Source organism: Alligator sinensis, unplaced genomic scaffold (assembly GCF_000455745.1).
Source record: "Alligator sinensis unplaced genomic scaffold, ASM45574v1 scaffold7_1, whole genome shotgun sequence".
NCBI lineage: Eukaryota > Metazoa > Chordata > Crocodylia > Alligatoridae > Alligator > Alligator sinensis.
The window spans coordinates 5,646,139-5,673,581 of record NW_005841843.1 but is presented as its reverse complement, the minus strand read 5'-3'; the positions used below and the strand labels follow the sequence as shown (position 1 = coordinate 5,673,581).

At 41.3% G+C, this 27,443-nt stretch overlaps 1 protein-coding gene across 2 annotated transcripts in view; it reads left to right on the top strand.

Moving 5' to 3' along the window:
* Nucleotides 1–27,443, top strand: part of SLIT3 (slit guidance ligand 3) — a 393,886-nt gene that overhangs the window by 274,548 nt on the left and 91,895 nt on the right. For both annotated transcript variants that reach the window (XM_025205769.1, XM_025205766.1), the window contains one exon: nt 24,354–24,451. In XM_025205769.1, coding sequence (XP_025061554.1) covers nt 24,354–24,451 — 98 coding nt within the window. The remainder of the gene's footprint in view (nt 1–24,353; nt 24,452–27,443) is intronic.

Here is a 27,443-nt window from a genome sequence, read left to right as displayed (position 1 = left end):
TCAGGGGGCTAGGGGGCAGCACTCCTGGTCCCAAGATGGCAACCAGGGGGTGGGGCAACAGCTTGCCAAAACTCGGTAAGCAGCCCTCCGCCCAAAATAATTGCCCACTCCTGTATTAGACCAACTAAATAGTTGGAAAAATTGTTCTTTGCAAGCTTTCGGGCACAAACACCATTCTTCAGGCATAGGGCATTTGTTGTCTCCAGAAACAACATCCTTGTTAACAGCAGTATATGGAGATGAGAGATAACAGACATGATTACCTACCCATCATCCCTCTTGTCTCTGTGCAAGTTTGTGTACACACAGCCAGCCCCTTACCTTTCTCTAAAAGTGCTAAGTTTCAAGAAGTTAAATGAACAAAGGATATCAAACAACAAGAATGTACTTTTTATAGAAAACAATGATTAAATTGAGGCTTCCTAATCAGTGATTTAAATCATGATTTAAAGCATGCATACAGTTAAGTGTGGTCCAGGGTTTTCTGTCCAGTTAGTACTGGCTTATTCACATTGCAAAAACAGCATTAAAAACTTCTTGGACTTTTATTAAACATTGCAGGGGAAGAATGGAAAAACAATTCTAACAATATTCTTGGTAGCACTTAGCTGTTTGATAGCCTTTTACATTATATTAAAGATTGTATTAACTGCCCTTAAAGGTAAAAGAGAAAAATGAGTGAATTGGGATAGTTTTACTGCTCCTGTTCAAATCCAGTCCTGTTTCCTTGAAGACAGAGTACCATACATACACTTACAGATGCGCATGCAAAAAACCATAGCAAAAAATATAGTGAGAGAAGCTTCCGTCTCCTGGTGGTGATTTTTACTGCTCTCAGTGCTGGAAAGACAAAGGCCAGCACACTGTATAATCAGTTATTCTGAGACCTGGCAAACTTGCATCAGCAGCAGGCTATGAATTTAGTTTTTTCACAGGTCACTGGCTCAGAGCAATGTTGCAAAAGAAGTATCCTTCACCAGCTGAATCAACCCCTTCTTAAACAGAAAGCAAAACAGAGGGAGGGAAGAGAAGAAATGAGGTGGGGAAGAAAAAGAATAAATAAGGGGCATTGTGACAGCAAGAATCTAAATTTCACAACCCACATGCTATTGAAGACGTAGTAGAAGCTGATGACATCATTTCCCTTTCTGGCCTTGTTTGGTCAGGATGTCTTTCAAAAACAAGGTGATGAAGGAGCAAACACATCATGATGAATTCCACAAAACACTGGGAGGCAATAAGACAGCACACTCCTTCCAATCCAACCATTATACTGCTCATTTATACACAAAGTCTGGGAAGGGGTGGCTTTTTAACAACAACCAATCAAAACACATCAAAGTAATTTCAACTATAAATAATATGTCCCATATCCAGAACTTTTCATCTCTTTGTCATAAAAACTGATGACTTAGCCAGGATCCCTGAAACATCTCTTCTTGTAATTCTTGTAACTAGAACAGTTTAATTTGTACCAATATATTTGAATTCAACTTTTAGTGATTTTTAACAGATTTACATAGAAAAAAATTGAGTTTGACATTTTTACCTTGGACAACTGAAAGTAAAAGTCTTTGTAGAACAATCTTCCTTATCTGCATGTCTCACTGGAGCCTCTCTCAGGGGAATTATCCACAACAAACTGCAAGTTCCTTTGTGTGGTCATTAATAGTAGCCTCATGGCACTAGTTGATTGAGAAAAATACCAAAAACAGATATTGAACCAGGAAAACTGTATTGGGTAAAAGGAGTTCTAGTAGGTCATTACTCTCTTGTAGCCTGCCGTAGCACTATTCTTCCTGCCTCAGTTTCCTGAAGGACTTGCAATCACCCTTGCATCAGGGCTTTCTGCAGTGGGCTAACTTTTCTTTAAGGAGGCTTTTGACAGTCAACCATTGCCTTTTGCTGGTAACAAACTTAAAGATTAGTACGAGAGAAAATACAATACAAAAGAGTCTTTCACTTCTTCAGGCTATCTGTCTACTCTTTGAAATATTCCTACAGAGCACTGACTTTCAGAATCTCTCCCTGTTGGAAGGCATCCTTCTTCCAAGCACAAATCAAGGAGCCAACCCATCCTTCTGCAGGTCTCCTTTCCTAATGAACAGTCCCAGGCCTTTTAGAAAAACACATGACTCCTCAGCTCAGTCTGATTCCCAGTCGATGTATCAGGTTGTGGGTACGAGATAGGGATGGACTGATCCTGCTGGAATTTGCCAGTAATGGCAATTTATGGCAGCATTTTGGTTAATACTTCTGAGGAGACTCTGTGGTTATTTTATCTCCACATGTCAATGGAATGGAAAAGATCACTGGGTCATTTTAAACATCCCAGATTGTATTCTTGAAATACGATGAAGCTGGAAAAATTTTAATAAAAGTCAAGCATTTTGATCAAGCTGGTAGGAAAATATACAGACTTGTCCCTCCATATTCTATATGCTTTACCCTAGAAATTGCATATTGTGCAGTAGCTCTCTGAGTCAGGCTAGGTCAATAATAATGTTGATCAGGGATATAGTTTTTCCCCTGATATTTTTGTCCTAGCTAACACCTGTAGCATGCAAGCAGTTACATTGGCATTTGTTGGTTAGAGCTAAGTTTGTATCCTTATCGCTATATGGAGGGCCTTGTTACATGGTACTTTTAGGCAGGGCTATGCAGCTGGAGTGGGGTAGAGCTTGGCAGTTCAGCAGCTGCAGTGTGGTAGCCCAAGGCCAGTCCCTTCTCACCCTGTCCTTTGCCAGGCTGTGCAGGGTCTGAGCGCTGGCTCCCCCAGCCTGGCTCGCCCAGAAGCAGCCGTGGTTGGCAGGCGCCTGAGCCCCCAGATGGAGAGGTACAGGGACAGGATGGGACTTCCTGCCCCCACTGGGGTCGGGAGGTGGCTGAGTGGCACAGCCTTCCCTCCTGCTCTGTGCAGCCTCAGCCCGGACCTGCAGTGCCAAGGCCTGTACTCCATGCCCATAGCCTCCCAACTTCTACAAAGGGGAAGGGAGGGGCAGGGGGTCAAGGGCTTCAGGCGACTGCCAACCATAGGTGCTGGCAGGTGAGCCAGATGGGGAAGATGGCAGCTCCCTCCCTGTACAGCCCAGTGGAGGGCAGGGTCAGTGGAAACTGGTCTTGGGATGCCATGCCGTAACCACAGAGCTCTGCCCTGCTCCAGCTGCCTGACCCCACTGGGACGTGTTCAGGTGCTGGCGGCCTGATCCTTTTTTCCTCCAGGGCTCAGTCCCCTGCACCACTGCCAGCCAGGTGCCTCCTGAGCACTAAGAAGCCCAATCCTTTTTGCAGCTCAGGTGGCCCCTGGCCGACCAGCAGCCCAAGCCGTGGTTGTGCAGGAGGGCAAGATCTGAAGAAAAAAGGGTTGGGCTGGGCCCCTTGGAGCTCAAGCAGTGAGCCAGTCCTGCTCCAGGTCACCAAGCCTCTAGTGGCAAGTCACAGCCTTGCAGGTGAAGGACAGTCAGAGCAGGTGTTTTGCCTTTGTGGCCGTGTCTATATCAGATGCTGACTGCGCAGTAGCTCGTTACTACTACACAATAGCGTCATGTGGCATGAAGCATGATGTGATGCTACTGTGCAGTAGTAACAAGCTACTGTACCATCAGTGTCACCTAAAAGCTGTCTAGCAATGCTACTGCACAGTACATCTGGTTAATCATTTAGTACTTGTGTATGCATGTACTAAATGACTGTGCAGTAACAACTGCACAGTCAGCATTTCATGTAGATGGAGCTACTGTGTGACTCTTTCACTAAGCCAGACAACACGAAGCTGATTAATATTTGTTCAGCTTACAGTGTAAGGTGTAACAAGGCCCCGACAAGCCTTTTCTAGACTAGACTTCAGTGTAGATCAGTGCAGGTGAAGGATAGTCAAAGCAAATTTTTCGCCTTTCTGTGTGACTGCTCCACTAAGCCAAACAACATTAAGCCAATTAACATGTGTTTGGCATATAGCATAATGTGTAATAAAGCCCTGACAGACCTTTTCTAATTAGAGCTTAGGGTAGATCACTTGTACCTAGACAGCTCTTTGTAGTTCTTGCAGTGAGTTAATTTAAACATCTTTACAATGTTTAGCTTTTCTTCTCCCCCTCCACTCACACTCACATTCTCAGGTGACGTTCAGTGTATGAACCTCATCTGGGCCAAAACCACTTTTATGCTTGCAAGCACCAAAATGTCATCCAAGCGTGGCAGAGAGCAAACAGACCTAGGCATGGCATTTAAACAAAGCTGACAGTTTAAAAATACTGACTGGTAACTAGCACAAGGAGAACTGGGGGAAATTTAATAAGTAAAAAAAAGAACCCTGCGTCTTTACCACAGGTTTTTGAGTAAAAATGAAATTTGACAGGTCCAAATGTAAACCATATGAAGGGAGCACTCTATCTCCATGAAGCTGTTCTCCACCAGAGATTCATGCTAATTCAATAACAATACCTTGCTTCCTTCTCACCAGCCAGCACCAAACAGCTCTGTCCATCTGGAAGCTATTTCCCAGGCCTTGATAAATTGCCCTAAATCTGCCCTCTCAGCATTTGTTTTTCCTTGTTTGATGTAGGTTTGAAGAAAATCCTGTGTGGAGGAGTGCATCAGTGGAATGAAAAAAAAATCGCTTATTTCAAATATAACCTCATGCCATTTAGCTAGAGGGTTCCTGTACAATGTATCTAGGTTCCCTGAGTTGGGATATACATTTTTCTGGGGTTTCAGCATTCATGGCAACCTTTAGAAAACACTACTTCAGTAGTAGTACTATGTACTACTTCATAGAAAACTGAGTGACCAGTTGCCCATCAGTTTATGGTATCTTCTGGCTTCTGTGGAAAACATGATAATGGAAGTAATAGACCCAGAATCTCTTTGCATTACCACATGTAAGGGTGGTCCGAATAACACTTCATTTGATGTTCTTTGAAGTCTTTCTCCTTATTGAAATGCACATCAATCAAATGCTTGTTAGACGTGTACTTTGTGTAAAGCACTGTATATTTCAAGTTTCGGAAGTCTTAAAGTGAGGTAACTAACACATTGGTCAAACTCCACATCTGAATTGACAGACCAGTAGGCAAGACAATTCTGTTTAATGAAAACAGAAATATAGATTGCCAGCTTTAAAATGGGCAAAACTAAGGGCTGATAGCTATCTCTGCTGCTGCCCTCTCCACAAGTTCATTGATGAATGTGTTTGTTACAGATAAGCCATGCAGGAAACCTTGCCTTCAGGATTTTCTCTTTAAAAACTGTTTCTGTGTAGTCAGTGGCTAGTATAAGAGTGCCACCTGTAGGAACCAACAGGATTTACTAGAGATATCTTCAGGATGTTATACAAGCTACATGAAGCTATGTAACTTAAGTTTACTTAATGCAATTTCCATAGAAATCCTGACATCTTACACTTTCATACTAAATATACATACATATTTACAGTTATATCACCTCCTCTTTTCTGTGTAGAACTATGAGATATTTGAAAAAAGATGAAGTGACATAAAATGGGTTCTGAAGTACTTTTCTCTGGTTTTTCTTTGCCTTAAATGCTGAGCTGTGTTAACGAGAAAATAGCACAGTTTTAATTCACACATCCTATTGAGTAAGTGCTTTACACAATCACTATGAGATGTAGCACAAAGGAAGTGGATAAGTTAGAATAAAATATAATGACAAGCAAATTGGGAGGTTATTTGAATGAGAATGAGCTCTCAGAGTAGGTATAGTAGGAAAATCTGAAGAAAATGATGGTAACAATAACCTGATGAAGAATGTTTTGCATTTAAAAGTTTGTCTAACTCTATTCCAAATATGCAGTTGGTCCAATAAAAGATATCCCTAAGAATACACTAAGAAACATTAAGAAATCCTTGCCTCTTGCTAAGAATAAGTGTATTCTAACTGCTATTCTCTGATAACAATATCATTGGATATGTATGACATGGAGTCTTTTATTAATTCTTTTTAGTATCTTCCTTCTAGTCCAAGCTTAGGCAGGAACCAGAAGAAAAGAATCATCAACATGAATTTAGTAATATTGTCATTAGCCTCCCTCCCCCACAATTAAAGGAAGAGCAGAACATGCTGTGCCTAATATTAAGGAATAAGTCCAAATAAGGATATTTAAGGGAAAGAGTATCTCTTTCCTGCCATCATGCTCTCTCTAAACTATGATTGCTTGAATAGAATGGAACCCAGATCAGAGTGTAACCAAGCTCTGTGATCCAACTCTTTCATCACTTTGCAAGTCACTCTCTCTGGGGTTGAAGGTGAACATTATTTAGAAAGTAGAGTATAAAACACACAGCCCATATCTTAAGCATCACTGATGTTACTGAAGTGAGGTCATCACACTATGGTTCCACAAATTCCACTTGCTTTCAGTTCCATTCTAGATTAAGTTCAAGCAATATCCTAATTTGCACATACCATATCAGCACATACCTGTTGTGCTGATCATCACATACCTGTTGAAAGGCCCCATTTGCCATATATAATCCAGTAAGAAAATATTGAGCTGGGACAGAGGTGCTCAACCTCCAGCCCACATGTCAGATCCAACTTGCAGAGCCATGTCATCTGGCCTGCAGGGTCCCTGCAGGATCCAGATATTTGACAGCAGGGGAGTAGTGGCAATTAACACTGCCACCACTTCATTGCTTGAAAATTTACAAGTTGAAAGGGCCCTATACATGGGGCCAGGGCTGCAGGTAAAACCCAACTTGGGCTCTGGCTCTCCACACTGGATCAGGTCCATGGACTGACCTGGCCTGCAGGGCTGAGATGCTGGGCACCACTGATTTAGGAGGACAGTTCAACTGGAAAAGTCCTAGATGAGGCTCTGTGACATTGTAGATGAAGCAGTTACTGAGACAAGACCCTGCCTGCAGCATGTTTTAGCTGTGAAATTCAGATACTAATCCAATCAAAATTTTGCTCCGGTAACTATTTTTTCCCTTCATCAAAATCTAAACTGGAAACATAGAATCCTGGAAGAGGAAATGATATGTTTCTTGAACACATGAAGTGCTAAATAAATAATGCATTGAGTGCCTAGGCACAGAGCAGAAAGTGCCTTAGAAATATTGTAAAATTAACAAAATTAACTCAAAAGCAAACAATTTAATGAAACATTTGCATACACCATCATTTTCTGAACAGCTTGAGTAGCTAAATGTTTTTAAAAGCCTGGCCTTGTTCATCCTATGTTTGTCTAACTTCAGTTAGACAGACTTGAGAGGGGTTTGGATGGATGTAAGCGAGCAGAGTTTAACTTATGAGGTATGTCAGCTGTATGAGATAACATGTCAGGTCTCATTTCTTAGACTAATACCATTTGGAAATACAATCCCTTGCTTTTGTTTCTTTGGCTCTATTCATATATGTGTATAAATCTCCCTCTACATCAGTCAGTGCAAGAATAAATCCACTAGTCTGAATTCCAGGAAGAGACATTGGAAGGAACTCTTGAAGCTAGACTGCCTTCTTCCATATACGAAGGAGAGTTCAAACATCTCAGTCTCTACGTGTTATCCTATCTGGGCCTCTCTGTCCATTAATGTGTCAGGATAGAGGGGAGAGACAATGGAATGTAAGTATCTTGCCAAGTTTTATTAGTGTGAAGAAATCAGTGCAGCAAAACAGTGCTGCTGCTAGGTGGTTCTGCCTTAATAAATTAGATTCACATCCTCATTGTGATGCCATCCTTAGAAGCCAAGAGTGTTGTTTTTTTTAAGTTACAATACTTAGAATGGTTATTAATGGATGTGGGAGAAGCATTTCCTGCTCTCTGCAAGATAATGAACGCTTAAGAGGTTGAGAGATAAGGGAGTAGTAACGGTTTGCCTTTCAAAATAAAAGTCTCTGTATGTGAATATGAATGTTGTAGGCAAGGGCCAGTGGCAGCAGTAGGGGTTGTAATTTCATACAATGTCCCACAGCAAGAATACTGGAAAGGGAAGGGCTAGTGTAGTGTTCTCCTGTACATGCTTACAAAATGTATTCAAGCTTCCCAAGATATTACTGTGCATCAGTTAGCTATTGATTTTTCTGAGTGTCTTTTTCCCTATTACACAAGGTTTAGACAAGGTGAGGATTTACATCTACAGAAGCATAAAAATGAAAAGCTTAAGGAAGGATTACAGGCCACAGTTGCTGGCTGAACGTACTGAGGCATACACATACCCACCAGGAGCCCTGTAATGCATTGTGGCATGGTCTAATGAGGAGTTTTAATAATGAATCCAAATCTGAGGAGGTGCTTCCATTTGCATTAGGGCTGCAAGAAAGCAGATGCTCAGCAGCTTGAGGCATTCACTCTGATTGTTCAGTGTTGCATCAGAAATAAGAGGTGAGCAGCCAAATAAAGCTGGGAAGTTATGGCCCAGAATCTAGAGAGACAGTTTACTGAATCATCTTCCACATTCTTCTGTCAATGCAGGACTGCTCCCCATTGTACCTTTACTAGCATCTTGTCCAATTCGCTTTACATGTCTGAAGTAATGAGGCTCCCCTCCTTTCTCTTTCCCATTCCACTCTCAGGAAGCTTTTATTCATGTTGAATCTGAATTTCCCTTCATGCTTAACCTAGTCATTGCCTTTGTTATTACACTAGGTATGAATTCCTTTCCCTCCTTTGGGGTCCTGGTCCTTCAGCTGTTTATCAGCTGTTCTATTCCTGCTTAGTCAGGCTCTGTGTATTTAACTCTTCATTTTCTTAGGCTCACCAAATCACAAAACCACAGTGAATCAACTCAAGCAGATGATCACCCAACACAATGCTCTGGTATTCGAGACTCTTGGGCTAGGCTCTCAACTGTTACCCTTAGGCTTTTCCTGTTTAGCCTTGGTACTGACTGTATCTAAATGCTAGAGACAGGCATTACACATAAACCAGTTTAAGTGACCAGAAACTGGTTTAACTCTGTAATACAACAGACATTCAGTGCACATAACCCAGTTTCAAAATGGCTGAAACCAGTTTGAGATAAACCTGGTTGAATGGAGTATCACACTTAATTGATTTGGCTCAAACCAGTTCATGCAATGTTCATCCCAGACCCCTTCCTGGTTTAACTTAAACCAGAGTCCCCCAGCATCCCGGCATGCTCTCTGGGCTGGGCTCTCTGCTCCAGCAGAGCAGGGCTGGCACCATCCTTCTGCTCCCCAGCTGGAGCAGGGACAGGCAGGAGCAGGAGTCTGGCCAGAGAAGGGTTTAATTCCCTCCTCCCTATGCCACCAGCAAAGACCTGAGCCCAGTCTGCCAGGTGCTCCCCCCTCACTGCTGCAGCAGCAGGCCAGCATGGTCCCTGATACAGAGGGAGCAGGGAGAGGGGTTATTTCTCCTCTCTACCCCTAGGGGACCTCAGCCAGGTCTTCTGGCCCCAACCACTGCCACACCACTTGCTCCCTGCTTGGGACAAGCAGTGGAATAAGTCCCACCCAGACGCTGGAGGGAGAGGGACTAACCTCCATCCCTGCCCCCGCAAGGGACCTTGGCAGTGGCATCTGTGTTTCACAGCAGCTTTCCTCACCCTGCAGCCTGCTGCTGAGAAAAGGCTCACAGTAAGGGAAATTGTGGCAGGGACTGCTGCCCCTGTCATGGTTGCTTCCTCCCCAACCACTCCAGCAGCCAGGCGAGGGTGTGGCCAGATGCCAGTGGGCAGGGTCCCTTGGGGAGGCGGGACAGGAACAAGGGTTATTCACTCTCTCTGGCATTTGGCGGAGGGGACAGAAGGGGCCTTATTCCACTACTTGCCCCTGCAGGGAGGGTGCAGTGACAGCGGCAGTCAGGGCAGACAGACCCGGCTGCAGTCCCCCAGGGGCAGTGGGAGTAGAGGGGGGAATAACTACCCTCCGTCCCCCTCTGTCTCAGGAGCCATGGTGGCCCACCGTTGCAGCAGCAAGTGAGGAGTGCCCAGCAGACCTGGCTCAGGTTGCTGCCAGTGGGACAGGCAGGGGGGAATTAAACCCCTCTCTGGCCAGTTCAGTCCAGGCTGGCCCTCCCCCTCCCCCCCAGCACAGCTTCCCTGCAGCCAAGGGCACATTCCAGCACCCCCTGGCTGCAGGTTTGCCTCAGTCCAGAGGGAATATCTGTGCTGTTACAAACCAATTCAACCTATTCAGGTTAGACTAACCTGCAAAGACTTAATCGATTCAGGCTTTGGCTTTTTGAATGTCTGTCCCTAGCCAAAAGGTCACAGCCCTCTGGCCAGTTCCATTGCTGAGTAGAGTTTGGTAGTGTTACCTGTACTTTGAGGGCAATTGCTTATTTTTGCATTCCTTGGGAATGGATTAATTGGTAGATCTGCTATAGGCAGTTTAAGTCTGTAAGGAAAACAACTTTAATTAAAAAGTCAAAGTAAATCACTTACTGTCAAACAGAACTAGTAGGTTAAGGATGTATCTAACCAAAGAATGAACCATTTGGTCATTTAATTAATGACCAATTGGTACATCGCACAAGTGATACGGTCGTCTCCAAGCTTCTGCCTCTTTGGCTCTTTCATACTGTCAGTTTTTGCCCACTAGCATCAGTAGCAGTTGCTAAGCCTTGCACAGGTTGTATAGACTTTCTCCAGAGGAAAAAGTGTTTTGGCAAAAGCATGTTAAGTCAACTTACATGTACACTAAGGCTTTAGCAGAAGTAGAATGTCAACAAATAAAATCACATGTTAACAAAAGATTCTAGGATATAGCTGCTCTCAGCAAACTGGACTGGCGTGGCCACTCTGAATGAGCTAGCTTGGTGCTAGAAGCGGTGAGCATGGCCACATTAGCACAGCTCTCACCAATACCAATTCATAAGAACCATGACTTCTTGATGGGCAGTATCTAGTCTTTAAAAGTTGTTTTTGCATTTTATGCATTAAGAAGAGAGGTTCTGGGTTTGGTTGGAAAAGAGCGAAATACAAATTTTCTTCAGCAGCTCAAGGAGAAAGGTAATGGCATAAGGTTTGTTTAATTTGCCCCCAAAGTCATGGTGAGAGAAACTATTTTCAAAGCTACCAGCAGTCCCATTCAGTCAAGCACGAAGTTTAGGCTTTAGAGTCAAATTGCTGAAGCTTAAGTGCTTCAGTGGGTACCACTGGAATTTTTCACATAGGTAAGTGCCCGGCTAAATTGGAGCCTAGAAACTTCTCAGTTTAAGATTCATATGTTTTGAACAAGCCCATATTAAATTTCAGCTCCTGTGGTGATAGCTAGGCTGCCTTCATACAACAAAACGTGCAGTTACTGATATTTTTTTATTGTTGTTAGTTTTAAAAGGAAAAAAGTGGTCATCTTTTAATTTAATTTAATTTTTTTTTATTACTTGCTGTTTCCGAAATGATTTAACCCAAGTGATTTAACCATGCCCATGCCCAGCAATGGAGTGTGACACTACCTATGGCCATCACTCATCTCATGGTCTTTTGTGATGTGGTGACATATTCTGATGTTACAACTTTTATGAGAGAAATGAATCACACCAAAGTAGTATTTTGTCAGCATGAAAATCACATTCTTGTCTGAAAATGTTGTATCTGTTATTCCTGGTGGCATCTACAATCACCTATAATAAATAAGGGCTTTAAACTAAGATTGCCAGGGGATGGGGAAACACTCACTGGAGCATGCCTGGGGACCAGCACACAAGAAAGCTCCAAAGTTGGGGACACTAGGAGAGCCACTCTTGCAAGAGCGGAGGAAATGGTTCTCCCTTAGCATGACAGGAAATAGAGGTCTCAATTGGAGGACTCAGGTGCCTGTACACTAATGCCAGCAGCATGGGGAACAAGCAGGAGGAGCTATCCTTCCTACTCTCCAGTGGGCTTTACAATTTAGTAGGGATTCTGGAGACCTGATGGGACTCTTCACATGATTGGAATGTAGCTATAGAGGGCTATGTCCTGCACAGAATAGACTAAATAGAGTATAAAGGTGGAGGTGTAGCTCTCTATGCCTAGGGACAGACATTCAAAAAGCCTGAGCCTGAATTGATTCAACCTTTGCAGGTAAATCTAACCTGGCTAGGCTGAACTGATTTCCAACCATACAGGCAATCCCTCTGGACTGAGGAAATTCAGACACATGCATGCAGTGGCTCAGGCTAGAAGCTGGGGGGCATTAGAACAGCCCTCCCTTCCCTTGCACAGAGTTGAGCTGAGGGGGGCATGGCTAGGCCCCAGCCAAACTTTCTCATTAGCGAAGTCTGCCTGCATCATCCCAGGCTTTTCCCTCTGGCTGCTCAAGGGGTGGGAGAGTCGTCAGCCCCCAGACCCTTGCTAGCACTCTGAGGCAAAGGTGGGTGTGTATCTGATGATACGGAGCTTTTCAAGGTGAAAGGAGTGCATGAAGAGTGGTCGTTCCTGTAGGACATCATCCTTGAAACACAAAAGAAGTCCATTCCCATGTGGTGGAAAGATTGCAGAAGGGCTGGGAAGCCCTCTTGGCTTATCAGGGATATCATGGTCCTCTTGAAAAAGAAGAAGGAAGTATACAAACAATGGAAGCTTGGGACAGTCCCCAAAGAGGACTATACAACAATGGCCTGCACTTTTAGAGAGCAGATTAGAAAAGCTAAGGCAGCAACTGAATTTAAACTAGCAACAGAAGTCAAGGACAATAAGAAGTCCTCCTTTAGGTATGTAGGGAACAGGAGGAAAACAAATGGAAGCATGGGGCCACTGCTTAACAACTCAGGACAGCTGGTTACTGACACTCAGGAGAAAACTGAACTCCCAACTGACTACTTTGCTTTGGTATTTCCCTGGACTAAGGGGAAAATCACGCTAGATAGGGTACAAAATGGGCATGGTGGGAATGACTGCCTTCCTACTGTTGACGTTAAGCTGGTGCATGATCAGTTACAAAAGTTAGACATTTATAAGTCAGCAGGACCAGATGAACTTCATCCAAGAGTGCTGAAGGAGCTGGCCAAAGTCATCCCAGGACCTCTGAAGAAACTCTTCCAGAATTCATGGCAGATGGGGGAGGTCCCTGAAGACTGGAAAGGCTAATGTTATGCCCACCTTCAAGAAGGGGAGGAGAGAGGACCTGAGCAACTATAGGCCAATTAGTCTAACTTCTATCCCAGGGAAAATCCTGGAAAAATTCATCAAGTTATCTATATGTGATACACTTGCTGAAGGTAGGATTCTGAATGACAGCCAGCATGGCTTCAATGTGGGCAGCTCTTGTCTTACCAATTTCATCTCCTCCTATGACCAGGTAACTTGCCACCTGGATAAGAGAGAGGAGGTCGACACTGTATATACCTGACTTCCAAAAGGCCTTTGATCTGGTATCCCATGATGTTCTCGTGGGAAAATTGGAGGATTGTGGGCTTAACTGCTTGACAGTTAGGTGGATAGGAAGCTGGCTGTGGGGTAGGACCCAGAGAGTTCTAATGAACAGATCTGTGTTGTCCTCACAGGAAGTGGCCAGTGGTGTCCCTCAGGGGTCGGTGATTGGTTCAGTGCTTTTCAACACCTCTATCAGTGATTTGGATGTGGGGTATAGAACTCACTGGCCAAGTTCGCGGATGACACCAAGTTATGAGGGAGTGTGGTCATGCTTGAAGATAGGCTGCAGATACAAGTGGACCTAGACAGGCTGGCAAGTTGGGCGGATTGAAACCAGATGAAGTTCAACATTGAGAAGTGTAAAGTGCTCTATCTGGGGATGAACAATTCCCAACATACTTACAGGCTCAGTGGCGCCAAACTGACTAGCACCATGACTGAAAGGGACCTAGGGGTAATAATAGACCATAGTATGAACATGAGCTGTCAGTGCGATGCCATAGCCAGCAGGGCAAATAATACTCTGAGGTGCATCAACCGATGCATCTCAAGCAAAACCAAGGGAGTGATTCTTCTGCTTTACTCAGCATTGGTGAGACTGCAGCTGGAGTACTGTGTCCAGGTCTGGGTGCCACACTTCAGAAAGGACATGGAAAAGCTTGAGAGTCCAGAGAAGAGCCACCTTTATGATCAGAGACTTACAAGGCAAAACGTACAAGGAAAGGCTGAGGGACTTGGGACTCTTCAGCCTCAAAAAGAGAAGGCTGAGAGGGGACTTGGTAGCAGCTTACCACTACATCAGGGGAATACATCAAGGGCTTTGTTGGTGAACAACAAGCCAGGAGTAATGGCCACAAACTCCTGGAAGATTGTTTCAGGCTTACCACTAGGAAAAACTTCATCACAGTCAGGGTGTCGAGATTGTGGAATAAACTCCCTCCAGAGGTGGTGCAATCAGCTACCCTGGAAATCTTCAAGAAGAGATTGGACGGTCACCTCGCTGGGGTCACCTGACCCCAATTGTCTTCCCTGCCTAGTGCAGGAGGGCTAGGCCGAATGATCTTCGAGGTCCATTCTAGCCCCTTACAATCTATAAATCCATAACAGAAAATGAAAGCATTTGTCCCTCTTTAATTTTTTTCTATTATAATTCTGAAATTTTAATGAAATCCTTCTGTGTCTGTTTGTTATAATTTGTACATATTATGTCTGTGAATATCTATATAAGGACATTCAAGAGTACTGGATTTATTTTTAACAGGAGCTAGGATATTGATTGACTTAAGTAAATTAAGTCTTTGGGAGTATTCCACAGGTGTTAGTATTGGATTTAAAGCAGACTGCTTCCTGTCCATTAGTACAGTACACATACTTTCCTTTGGTAGACTTTCCTTTCTCCTGATTGAAAGCCCTGAAGCTATTTATCCATAAGAAATGTTGCAGTGCAGTGGATTTATGCACACAGAGCTCCAAACACAAAATCTGGATTTATACAAGGGCATATATTATTGATAGGTAAACCTCAATCATCCCCCAAGAATCAAGTTTCCTACTTATAGAGTTGGTGTCAGAATTTCTTTTACTAATAGCTTAGATCTTTACACCTTGTCTTTGACAGACATATTCTGCATTACTAGCTACTAAGACAATGATAGGTGTAGCATACTCTGGAGAATCATAAATCTTTTTGATTTAAATAAAATGAGGCTTAAGAGAGCAGAATTGGCCTAATTTACTATGAATTGACAATTGTGATTTATTAACAAGGACAAGGAAGTCACTAAAAAGTGCTGCTGCCATGGCCAATTATTGTTTAATCAGGTGCCAGATGAAGCCAGACTGGTACAGAAGATAACTATGCAATGCTGAAGACATGGGGATATAAATAACTTTGCGCTGTATTTTTACTACAGTCACGAATGCTGTGAAAGTTTTCAGAAGCAGGTAAGTTATCCAAATATGTTGGTGGAACAAAAATTAAATATATTAATTTTCATCTTTTCTCCTTCAGACACTTCTGGTGGTGTTTCTCCACTAATATGTCTCACCATGTGTTTGAACAATCATGGGAAGAATTTAAATTGGATTATTGTGTCAGTGAAAGGAGAGCTTATAAGCATATATCTAAAAAAGAAAAGAAAATGGCTGGCTGGCTGGGTGAATGAGCTGGTCCAGTTGGCATCAAATCCATTCTGAAACTTAGTCCAAAACCCAGAAGTGACCAGAATGATTTTTTCAAATCATTTTAAGTTAATTAGATCATTAATAATAACTATCTTAAAGTACAGCTTTTTAATAGTCATGATAATTAGACATTAGATTATTTATCACCACAAGCAGTAATCTCACCTAGAGGTGGAAAAGGCATGACAGATTGTGATAGAGTCTGCATTGACAAAGAGTAGATGCCGCCTTTTTGTAAGTAACAGATGAACAAAATCTGTAGGAGTCACTGCTTCTACCTGGCAATCTAAGAATAATCAGGGCCAAAAGTAGTTGGCTATTATCCATGCCAAATAATTTTTGTACATGCCTTTAGCAGATGGATCAGGCACAAATCCTGCCAACACTTGTTGTTGCTTAACCCTGCCAATTAGCATCATCTGCAGTTTATCCAGGCTGAACTTTAGTCACTGGATTTTGGGTAGATAATATAAGGTAAACTAGGAAACTGCAACACCTGGATGTGCTGAAAAACAGACATCTATCTGAGTGACTTCAGTTTTGTGAAGTGCAGTGATGTACATGCAGTACCTCCCACAACAATGTCATTTGCCATTAAATCCTTTATCCCAAGAGGTTTCTGTAGTAAAATATGAATGGGACCAGAATAGTACAGTGAATAAACTGGTTTTCAGCTCTATATTTCATATCCATCCTTTCATAGGAATTTTGATTAGTCATGCATTTTAAAGCTATTTTGATTGTCTTATATTCAACATCTCTGATTGTCACTGAGATCCAGACATTTTCTTCACGCAGATATGCACCTAGTTTGATCCACATATTCCCTTCTTTGAAGAAGTCCATCTACTTTGTGCAGCAGTTCGCATTATAGGATGACATGCTTTTTAAATTAGATTTTATTTGTACATTGCATTTAATTAAGTTTTGTTTCTCTTAACAGCCTCAACACAGATAATATTGGTTTCTTATACAATTCAACAGCTTAGTGATATAGCAGTTATAAATGGGACTTCATGAACTTTTCTTACCAAATTTATCTGTTAGCTACACTGATTGGATAGCTAACTTGATCCCATCATTTTGCTTAGCCATCTCTGTCAAATTCCTCTTGCTTCTCCTAATGTCTACTTACACCATGTATCTTACCTCACATAGGTATTAAAAGGAAGCTGTTGCATACTTTGTTTCCATGTTTTTCCCCTTCTTAATGTCCTTTCAAAAGTTTGAACTTAATTTCCCTTTCTCAGAAAGGTGGGGGGTTTTATGTTTGTTTCTGTTTGTTTTCTTTTTCACTTACTCGCAGCTAGATTTTTTTCCTCTTCTCTCACTCTGTCAGCCTATCCTTTGATGAAGACACATAGCTTTGTCTTGTTTTAGTTACCTCATTGTTCATATATTCACTGATGCCTTCACCCTAAAATCATATCTGTGCAGGGGGACCTTTATGTCTTTGCTGAGTCCCACTGCCCCATGCAGGTATGGTTGCAAGACCAAAGCAATCAAAAAGGATATCGGAGACATCAGCACACTAATGAAAACTAAGCTTAAGAATCTTGGGGTTTCCCTTACCAGTGAGATGGCTCTATGGCAGTGAGTAGAGTCATGCATTAATATCTGTCCTTCCTTAATTTCACAGCAGCAGGATATTAAATTACTAAAGCCAGTAGATATTGCAGATTTGGATGGCATTTCTGAACTAATAAACATGTAAAGGTAGTGTAAATTTTGGATTATCTGCTTGTAAGTTGCCCTTTAAGCTTATCCTATGACAGATTTATTTAGTCTTCTCTTGTGCAGTAAAGATGGTTTATGATGCGTTGTTCTGAATACCGGTAAGTTGAGTAGAATGATATTTATGAGGTTGTTAGTTGTGGGGTATGTGTGTGTTACTTTGATATCTGGAATATTAATGGATTCTGTTAGCCATATGGTATTTTTGTAACTGGTGTTTTGGTGCATTATCTTCCCAAGTGTTAGAACTTTGATATAGGCAGTCTGGCAGAATAAATCAGAGCTCCAAAAGACTGAAGTAAAGAGCTGAGCTGAGCCAGGGGTCAAGATCCCAGGGGTCAAGATCAAGAAGTAGGAATAAAGCTGGAGTCTGAGATCCAGAAACTGTTGTCAGAACAGTCCCCCAGACCATGAGATCTGAGATACTGGAGGCTGCCAGGCAGGGACAGAAGCCAAGCGGAGGCCGGAGCAGCAAATAAGGCAGATGCAGGAAAATCAGAGCTGAAACTGTGATGGGTCAAGACTGAGGTACATTGAGTAGCCAGAATATAGCTGCATAAACTGTCTTTAACTCTAGGGCCACAGCCAATCACGCCAAGCAGGTTAAACTTGCTCAGTTTAAGCTTGCTCAGGTTAAGCTTGCTCAACCCCAGCCAGGACAGACCAGCTTTACAAGATGCTGAGCATTGCATTGATTGGTCTCCATTGGTCTTCCTAGATCATATTTAAAAGTCTTTGAATTTGCTTTGAATTAGTATCTGTAATAATATATGAAAACTGTACCATCTGTTTTCTCTATATTCAGTTTCAACATGGTCTATTATTAATATAGTGAGAAAAGTTAAGAATTTGTATACATTTGCTTCTAAACCTTTTTCTTTGTCCCCACAGTTCATTCTTCTAGATTGCTTTTGTGTATCAGAAACATATTTTGCTATCGAGTAAGAATGCAGTTATCTAGAATGAAGCTTTGTTATTTTCAGCTTGTGGAAGCCTTATAAATCTCTGTATCTCTCTGAGGCTGTGGAGATCACTGTTCCTCTAATTCAAAGGGCCAAAAAGTACAATGTTATCTCCTGCTCTTTTTCCTGTTTCTCTGGATTTTGCCTACCTGAGTACGCTGAGCTCCTTTAGTCTTTTTCAGTGGAGGCACAAACTTCTCCCTAACTTCTTGTCATTGATGGTATCTGATGCCCACTAAAGATACTGTTGTTGTTTTTTAACAAAATGATCTTTTATTGACTGCAGTCACCATATGTTACAGCTACAGGAAATTTCTCTTAGTTACAATGTGGTTGTCCTGTTTACATGGAATAATCACTTTTATGCCTTCTGTTTTATCACTTTCTTTACCCTGAAAATATTGTCTCTGGTAACATTTCAATAACCTTTAAACTCAGCATGACTCAGTGAAGATTAATGTTACAGAGAACAGGCCAAGGAGGGATGGTGGAGTTTTTCATCCTTTTATAAGGATAATTCTAATATTTCATTCTTAAAACAACATAAGGAATCAGCAGTAGGTCTTGTAACTTCATCTTTCTGCAGATAGTAGTTAGTTGGCATCCTCTTGATTATTTCTGGAGTTACTTACATGTCAGCTACCCCATGATGAAATGCATTCAGTAGGTTTTTTCACATTTTCAGTAGGTAACAACAGTCTTTAAACCAAATTTGATCTCTGTAAATGAAGTAATCACAGAGTTACTTCAAAGCTGAGGCAATTGTCCAATTTTACTCTCATGTAACTAAGTTGAATTGGGACCCTTGCAAGATTTAAATAAAAGGGATTATTATATTTAGTTGTTTATCTCTTGACCTCTCAAACCTCCACATTTTTATGCTTTTCGGAACAAACACAAGTTTTGTTTTTTGTAAGTCACCTTCTAAAACCAGAGTAGAAAATTTACTCTAGTAAATTTAGCTTGTGAGGCAGACACGTGCCTTTCCTTAAGAAAACTTATTACTAAATTGAATAATTCTGAATAAAAAACGTATCCAGGATATTTATCCTCTTGCTTAGGAACTATATGAGAACTAACTGGGTTCCTCTGTTTCTTTCATATGTACTTCATTTTATAAATTCTGAAAATTCCTTTGTTATGAATGTGAAGAGCTTTTGAAGAATTAGGTGTTTGACCTGTATGTACTGGTAAAATGGGACTTCAGGCATTTACTCCTTTGGTTAGTGCACAAATTCTCATGGCAAAAATACAGAAGAAAGTCTAAATTCAGTTTGTGTCAATTCTTGTGTATGTGATTTTGAAATTTACTGTCCCTGAATATTTATGCTATTAAAATGCAGTTGGGCTATTTTCAGAGAGCACGTTTATGAGGGATCTGAGTATGGACAAATCAAGGTAATTGAAAATATTGGCTGCATTTTGATGGAAACACCATGTTTTCTTGCATACAACATGTACATTTTTCCAAAATCAGCTGCTTGAAATTGGAGTGTGCATTCTAAATAAAGGAAATACAGTGGGTGCATCCACACGTGTGCTTTACTGCTGAGTAGACTAATTAGCTCCACAGTAAAGCATCACCATCTACATGTGCACCAATATTAAGATGCAGTAAATTAATTAACTCTGCCATAAGATAGTATTGTCGGAAACAGTACTATCTTATGGCAGAGTCATTTGCTGCACAGAAACACACACGTGGCAATGACTGGGACCGCAGCAGTTTGAGTCAGGATGGAGCAGGCCTCAGGGTGGCAGCGTCCCAGGGGTTTAGCCACTTGCCTCTGCAGTTTCAGCACTCTCCTGGTCCAGCCAGCCCCTTTGTCACACAGTGCCGCCACCTGGACCCCGGGGCTGGTCCCCACCCCAAGTCTGCTGCCAGCCCGGTGCTGCTTCACCCCCACTTAAACTGCTCTACTCCTGGGAGCATTTGCAGACTCTGCACCTGGGAGCAGCTGACTGGTGCAAACTGCACTGGAGTTTATCACGTCACCTTAATAACACATGTAGATGCACCCAGTAAGAGCAGCTTTTGTTGCTTTGCTGCTTAGCAAGCTAAAGCAAAAGTAAAGTCTGCACATGATCTACACTGTTGACAATGCCTTGATTTGAGGATGATCTCTACCACAGCTCATTGATGGGCTCTGAGGTGACACACAATCCACAGGGAACAAATCATTGAGTATGCTTGGCTCTTTGGATGTTGCTACTCAGTTACTTACTACAAGGAAAGTTCCTTTTTCTTAAGTCTGTCTTTCAAAAACAAGGTGCAAATCTTATCCAGATGTGCATTTTATATGATAAAATACAGTGATATTACAGTATGTGGAATGAGTTCCTTAAATATTGTTATATGTAGTAATAGTTTCTGTATCAGTAGGCCCTTGTTCTCCACTGGTGAAAGAAAGCTACCTATGACTTATGAACTAAAGCAGAGCCAGAGAAGTAATTTACAGCAAGTAATTTGACAAATTTTGGCTTTCTTTTTGTTTAAGGATTATCACAGATAATCAGACTTTTCTGTCTCTTGTAACTGTTGAGACACTTCATGTGATAGCACTTCAGGCTATGTAGTATCTGTGAACTGTTTGCTCTGAGGTTCCCCTTGTTTCTTCAGTTTGAAGTCTATCCTAAACCAATTGCATTCAATGGTAAAAGTGCCACTGATTTCAGTAGCACAGGATCAAGCCCTCTTTGTGGCATGTGGCATGTGTTACATGCTGCTCCCTGCTTGCCTGACTCTCTTAGAAACAGGTAGAGGAAAATGCAAAATATCGGGATCCATAGCTAAATGAGTGTGCTGCAAAACCCTGCATATGACATTTAAGTTTTCCATAAACAAAATAATCATTCACAGAAACCAGTTTAAATGATTAACATATTGTCAAAAACTTGTGTTTTTGAATAAAACAAATGTTTGCATCGCCCATGTTTGTTCTTGCCCTATTGTCCAACTCTCTGTTGGCTTATGCCAGTTCTCAGTGGCTTTTTGCTGTTTGTGCCATAACATTTTCCAGGATCAAATACAAGTAGAGGCCAGCATTGGCTTCCAAAATTTCAGACAAGTTTAGTGAAGAACAACTTGCTATATATAACACAGTCCAGTACAATTGATTTTACTCAATTTAATCAATTTCAATCAGTGTTGAGTCTAAAACAAAGGAGTGAAGCTTTCTAAGTACCTCAGGTTGGGTTCTGTTCTCAGTTAGAGGAGTTTTTAACCAGAACAGTTCTTCTAAAGTTGGAGAGAATTGAGGTCAATGCAGGAGTTCCAGCTTTACATGGGCATGTGTGAAGCCAGTATATGGATGTGTATGTGTTCTGTCTGGCCAGCTGAGAAATGAAAGCCATCATCAAAAATGTTTCTAGGGTGTTGCATTTGGCCTTATCATCATTTATAGCAGAATTAGAAGCTCCTAAAAAGAAAGTGTTTTAGTCAAAGACTAGAGGGATCCCCTTTTGTTTACCTAAAAAGAGTTTACCTTTTGAGGGCTTCTACCTCTTTCTCCAGTCCAGTCTTGATTCACACACCAGTAGTCTTAGCGCAAATGTTCAATATGAGCTGAACTGACACTAAAAGAAATTCCTTGTTTCCCTATTCTCATTGTAAATTGGAACCAGAGAATTGCCATAATTATTTGAAAGATATTTTCAACACGTCTTTAGGGCTCTTCTATGTGGAAGACAAATTAACTAAAGGTGTGAAGGCACATTATGAATGATCTTATTCAGAAGTAAAGGAGCCTTAGTTTGCTGTGGATTAATCAATACCAGTATTTTAAACAGTCTCATCTCTCTCAGAACAGTCACATATTTTCACAGTCTTTTATGTAATAAAATCCTTCACATATATAGCACCTTTATCTCAAGGACCTGAAGGTGTTGTGCAAACAATTGACTCATGTTTGCAAGGGGGAGACAGATGTCCTACTGCTTTCAAATGGGATAAAGTAAGGTAAAATGGCTCTGATTTACCTAATTCCATATAGTAAATTAGTGAAATAATCAACAGCCTGACACAGCAGAACACATTGTTCAGTTTCCATGTTGCCAGAGACCCTGGAAAACCAGCAACACAGGTGTATTCAATAACAGACTGGGAACTGTCCGCTAAATATGTGAGGTCAGAGGATGCCTTGGAAAAGAGATGCTCTCATCTTAACTATGATCCTTAATATTTTTCCTATAAATCTCAAGCCAGTCTGCCCAACTGTATTAAAAGTAATGGGATTATGCTACATAGACTGTTTGAAAGGCTGCTCTAAGGATGTTGTTAGGACTTTTTGAAAAAAACCCAAATGCTAGCTTTTTGTTTTGCTTGTTGCTATGGTTAGTTAGCTCACAGAGTGTTTTCAAATTGTGATGCCAAGAGAAGAGAGAGAGCATGTGAAATTGCAGTGATATCTACAGTATTGAATCATCTGCAAAATACTCAGTTTACCAGGGATACGGAAAAGCATTTGTGTTGAACATTTGAGAAATATTAAAGATGGCATGTTCCCAGCCTCCCTAGGCTAACACGACCAAGCACATAGGATTTGCAACACAGATGGACAAAGCACAGGCAACATTGCAGTGGGTGGCAGCCTATTAGCTCTGTGTGGCTGGCATCCCCTAAGTGCTGTGAAACACATGGTGCCAAAACAAAAGCTGCATGAGCTTCCCTCTTCACTTTCAACTTTCACCCCTGAGGCCTCTGAGACTCAGTATTTCAAAAGGAAGATGCCAAGATTTTTGGCAGATGCTTCAGTATGTGTGAAGCAGAAAGAATCTGTGCCAGTTCCTGAGTGAAGCACTAGTATGTCTGCTCCTGATACTTCGTTTGGGGAGTGGCCTCTGCTCGTCCCCAGTGATTCCAGTATTTGATCAGCTCTGTCTCCTCCTTTTTGGAACTTGATTTCCTGAACCCTTCACTTCAGATTCTGAACATCCAAAGAGCATTTCTGCTTTTTGACTGGAGGAACCGTCCCCAGTCCATTGAGATCTTCTCTACCATATACAAGGGAGGGCAGCTTCCTCTGGTCCTGTTCTACTCTCTGAGTCTAATCTCTCTTCAGTTTCTCCCTCTGTAAACTGGGAATGTTATTTCCCATCTGATAGTGTAGAGGATAAATATCTTGGCATTTGTGAGACTCATACCTCCAGTGACTGGGAATGCGAGAGTATAAAGCACCTGGATGTGTAATACATGTGATTAGCAGCCTGGACAGAGAGTTGTCAACTAGCTTTCCGTTTCTCTGCAGCTTTCACATCTACAGGTGGTCTTTGAAAATGTCTCAGCTAACTAAAACAAATTCTGCAGCCATCTGAGGTTGATGAGCCTGAAACAATATGGGCTCATACTGTTTGTACAGATTTGCACAGCATCTATGATAGGAACCTCAGCCACTGTCTTCAACACTGGTCCCTACCCTGAGGAGCCTCATATTCATCCTGCAGTTGAATCTATATTTATTGAACTCAGTATCCATCAGGAGCAGATCCATTTTACAAAATTGCAGTGTATGGGTAGCTTGAACATTCAAAGACTCAAAAGACAAAGAGGAAGCTAGGGAAGATAGGACAAGGAATTTGCACAAGGTGGCATTTGTAGGTTTATAGACATTTGCATTTTGTTCTGGATTCAGCCAGATCAGCAAGATATTAACCTAACTCCAGCCAAAGACAAAGCTGTGAAACCTGCTCCTAAATATGTTAAAGTAGGAGTCCCATTCTCCTATATCGTACACAGCTACTTTTGGATCATGGAACCATTCTGTTCTTGTAAAGACTATTACACAAACTTCATTATTGTTATAACTCATAGCATGAACAATGATGTTAAACAGGGAAAATTCATTTTTTTAAAAAGCAGATATAATTTGAAGTACTTTACTTGTGTTTGAGTATGGCCTTTAATTGTCAGAATTGGCTTTGTTTGTCAGTCAGTAACCTTTTTAGATTGTGGGCCAGTGACCAAATCTGGGTCAGCGGCAGGTGGGGAGGACAAGCACTACAACCCACTGTCACTACTGCTTTTCTGTGCAGTTACACAGCAAGAGTGTCTGCCTCTGGCAATTGTCCCTGCTACAGGAAACCAAATGGAGATATGGTGCAAATGGAGAAATAAAAATCAGACCTGAAAAACAAGATAGACTAGTCCAGATGGTATGTATTACTAACTGAATTTCTATTGAACTTTCCCCAATAGGGTCGAGACTGCAGTATGCCCATTAATGCCTGCATTCAGAATCCATGCCAGAATGGAGGGACCTGCCATCTCACTGAGACAAATAAAGATGGATTCAGGTAATAGAGAGTGAATTGCATTTCAAACAAGATAATGAGCTGAATTTACCTTGCACTTGTCTATTTTATATTAATGAAGCCTAATGGGCTTTTTTTCTTGTTACAGAAACTGCTGTACAGGACAAATAATATTTTTTCACTAGACATTAAATTAATTTGTTCTCATTGGTGACACATTGTTTCCTCTGAAATAGGCATCCTTATTTTGCCTTAATAGAATGCATACTAAAAGCTGTTTTGTGTAATCCCCCAATCTGCTTTGTGTTATCCATAGGCTAATTTTCCTTGGGGCATTTCAAACACACATACACACTCCCTTTTTTTATTTGTAAAATGAGCATCTGTTGCTTGACAACCAGATGCAAAATGTTTTTATGCTGAACAATCTCATAGTCCAGTAGGCTTTAAGGAAACAATCGAAAAATGTGGGAGATTATGTCAGATCTTGGGCTTAGTGCCCGTAAAAGAACAGCCTTCATAACTTAACATCTTGCATTTTGCCCTCCTCACGAAAGCAGGGTCAGGCCCAGTTGTTACTCAGATTGGACACTTCCAAAGGAGAACCGTGAGGCTGAGTGAAGTGATGTGATTTAGCAAATGGATCTCTTCCTTCTGAAATAGTATTTCTCTAATTCCCTGTGTGTTTAAGGGACTTTGTACTGTTCATTGAGGTTATTTTTCAGCTGAAACAACAAGAATATTCTATATACTTTTTGCATCAAGTTTCTGGGATGACATTTTGGAAATTAATTGCTAAAACCTTGACCAAACTGTTAGCCTATATTTATTACACTGCAGTGCTGATGCTGCCTTAACTACAGTAGCAGTGCTATTGTGGCTGGGCTTCCTGGTGTAGACATCCCCTGAATGAGAGACTGGCCACTTTGGAGTTTTGTCATCACAGCTGCATGAGCTCTGGGGTTTGGCACTTTCACACTCCAAAATTAAGCTAGCTCTGTGTCTTAGAACAGAATTTGTAACATAGACAAGGGCCTATTCAAGTATTTGTGGTATCTTTTACTCAAAATGGCCCTGGTTTGTAGCTTCTACTGCATATATTAAATCTGTACTTCCTCTCCCAAAACACTTGTGAGGTGTTCTGATTGTAGGAATCACTGTCTTGTCATCCCATAGGTAGCTGCATATCAATGTTGGCTAGGTGAGACAAAGAATTGTAAGTTTTAGAGACTGTATAAAACCATTTTGATTGCCCAGAACAACTTCAGTCAATGTGGGATCTTATAATTTAGTATATCCTAAATGTCATATCCATTGCAGTTTTAAATGACTTGCTCCTTCAGTTAGAGTTGGTGGAAAGAACATTGATACAGTCATATTCTGCCAGAACATTTGCAAAACTGCATTAAAAAACTTTTACAGAACTGGAGTTCTCAAATTTTGAGAAGATATAGAAAGAGCAGGGACAGGCTCCAATGGCATCTGAATGCCCTTTTTGAATATATTCAGGGGGAAAAAATGATTTCAATGTTTCATTTTGAAGTAAAATGTATAGTAACATTTTTATGTTGTTTCCTGTTATATATAACTATATGCGCAAAATTAAAAAAAAAAGGCAAATATAGACCAAATATTTAAAATGGTATAGAAATAGAGGTAGAGGTTTCATTGGTGGAATTTTTAAAAATTTGGGTTCCTGCTCTATTTCAGAATAAAGGCTTAACATCTCAAAATCCTTTGCAGAGTGGACCTTTCACCGCTAAAGCCACAGAAGCAGTGCTATAGTGGCTGTGCTTCCTGGTATAGACATCACCTGAAAAGTCAGAATGGCCTGCGGGCAGCAGACAAATGTCCACATTGCGGTTTTGCTATTAACCTATTGAGTTCTATAGATCTTCTTTATGTTAATTTCCTTTTATATATCTAATCTGTTTAAGTACCATGGACTCCACTTTTTTCTGGAGGAGCTGAACTATAAAACATAAAGCATTAACATTTGTCTGCACTGACAGAGACTTTCATGGGGCAATAGCCAGAAAAGAAAAGATAAGGAAAAGCTTCAAGCTCCTTTTTGAAGGGAAGTCTCTTCTCCAAAGGATGGCACCAGTTGGAGTTACATGTATATAAATCTGTGTGCATCAAAATGAGAAAATATCCCCTTAGATTATATGCTGTGAGGAAGTGAATGTCAAAAATGTTTCAATGAGAGGCCTCCTTGGAATTTTCTGTTGTGTGGCCTGTAAAAGAAATTATATCTTCTATATATTTTCTTCCCTGGAGAAATATATTAATACACAAACTCAGCTGCCAAACTTGTCAAATCTTTACTCTTGTAAAAGGAAACTTAAGCCAAAGCTTTCCTCCCCATAAAATGCCAAGCAGTTTAACTCTCAAGTTTCTGTAGTCTCAGACAAGCAAAATTACCTTTTAAATAATGGTAAGGTGATGACATAAACCAGCCAAAGGCAGGAAATTCACAGTTAAGGCTGAGATTCTATCCTCCCTCACCCCTGTCTCTCCTGCTGTGCCTAGGCATCACAAGGGGCTCTACACAGCAGGTGATTTCAGTTTTCATATTTGCTGTAATAGCTAGTCGCAATGGAGTGGGTGCATGCAAGAGTTCAGCTGGAGTTCTCAAATCTGTTCTCTTGTCAACTTTTTATTTTTTAACATATTTTACTCTGAATCATTGTCATGGTTTTTAAAATGGCAGGGTTTTTTTCCTTTCAAAAAACAAATAAATGACACTGCATGGCTCAGAGGGGTAGTAATACAACATGAAGCCCTTCTTTTCTCTAAATCACTGATTCAAATCCCATCCAGGTCAGTTGTGACAAAGGTTGCCCAGTCAAAGCTTCTTGGTGAGAATCGTAAAATGAGATGATAATGTCAAGCATGTGTCCATGTCATTTAGCACCCCTCAGAGCCTTTGCTGAGAGTGTGACAAAGGAATGCATGGGTCACAGTGACAGAGCTATCAACTGCCTCACAGAGCTAGCCCAAGGTAAACAGCAGATCATTGGCAGTATTCAGT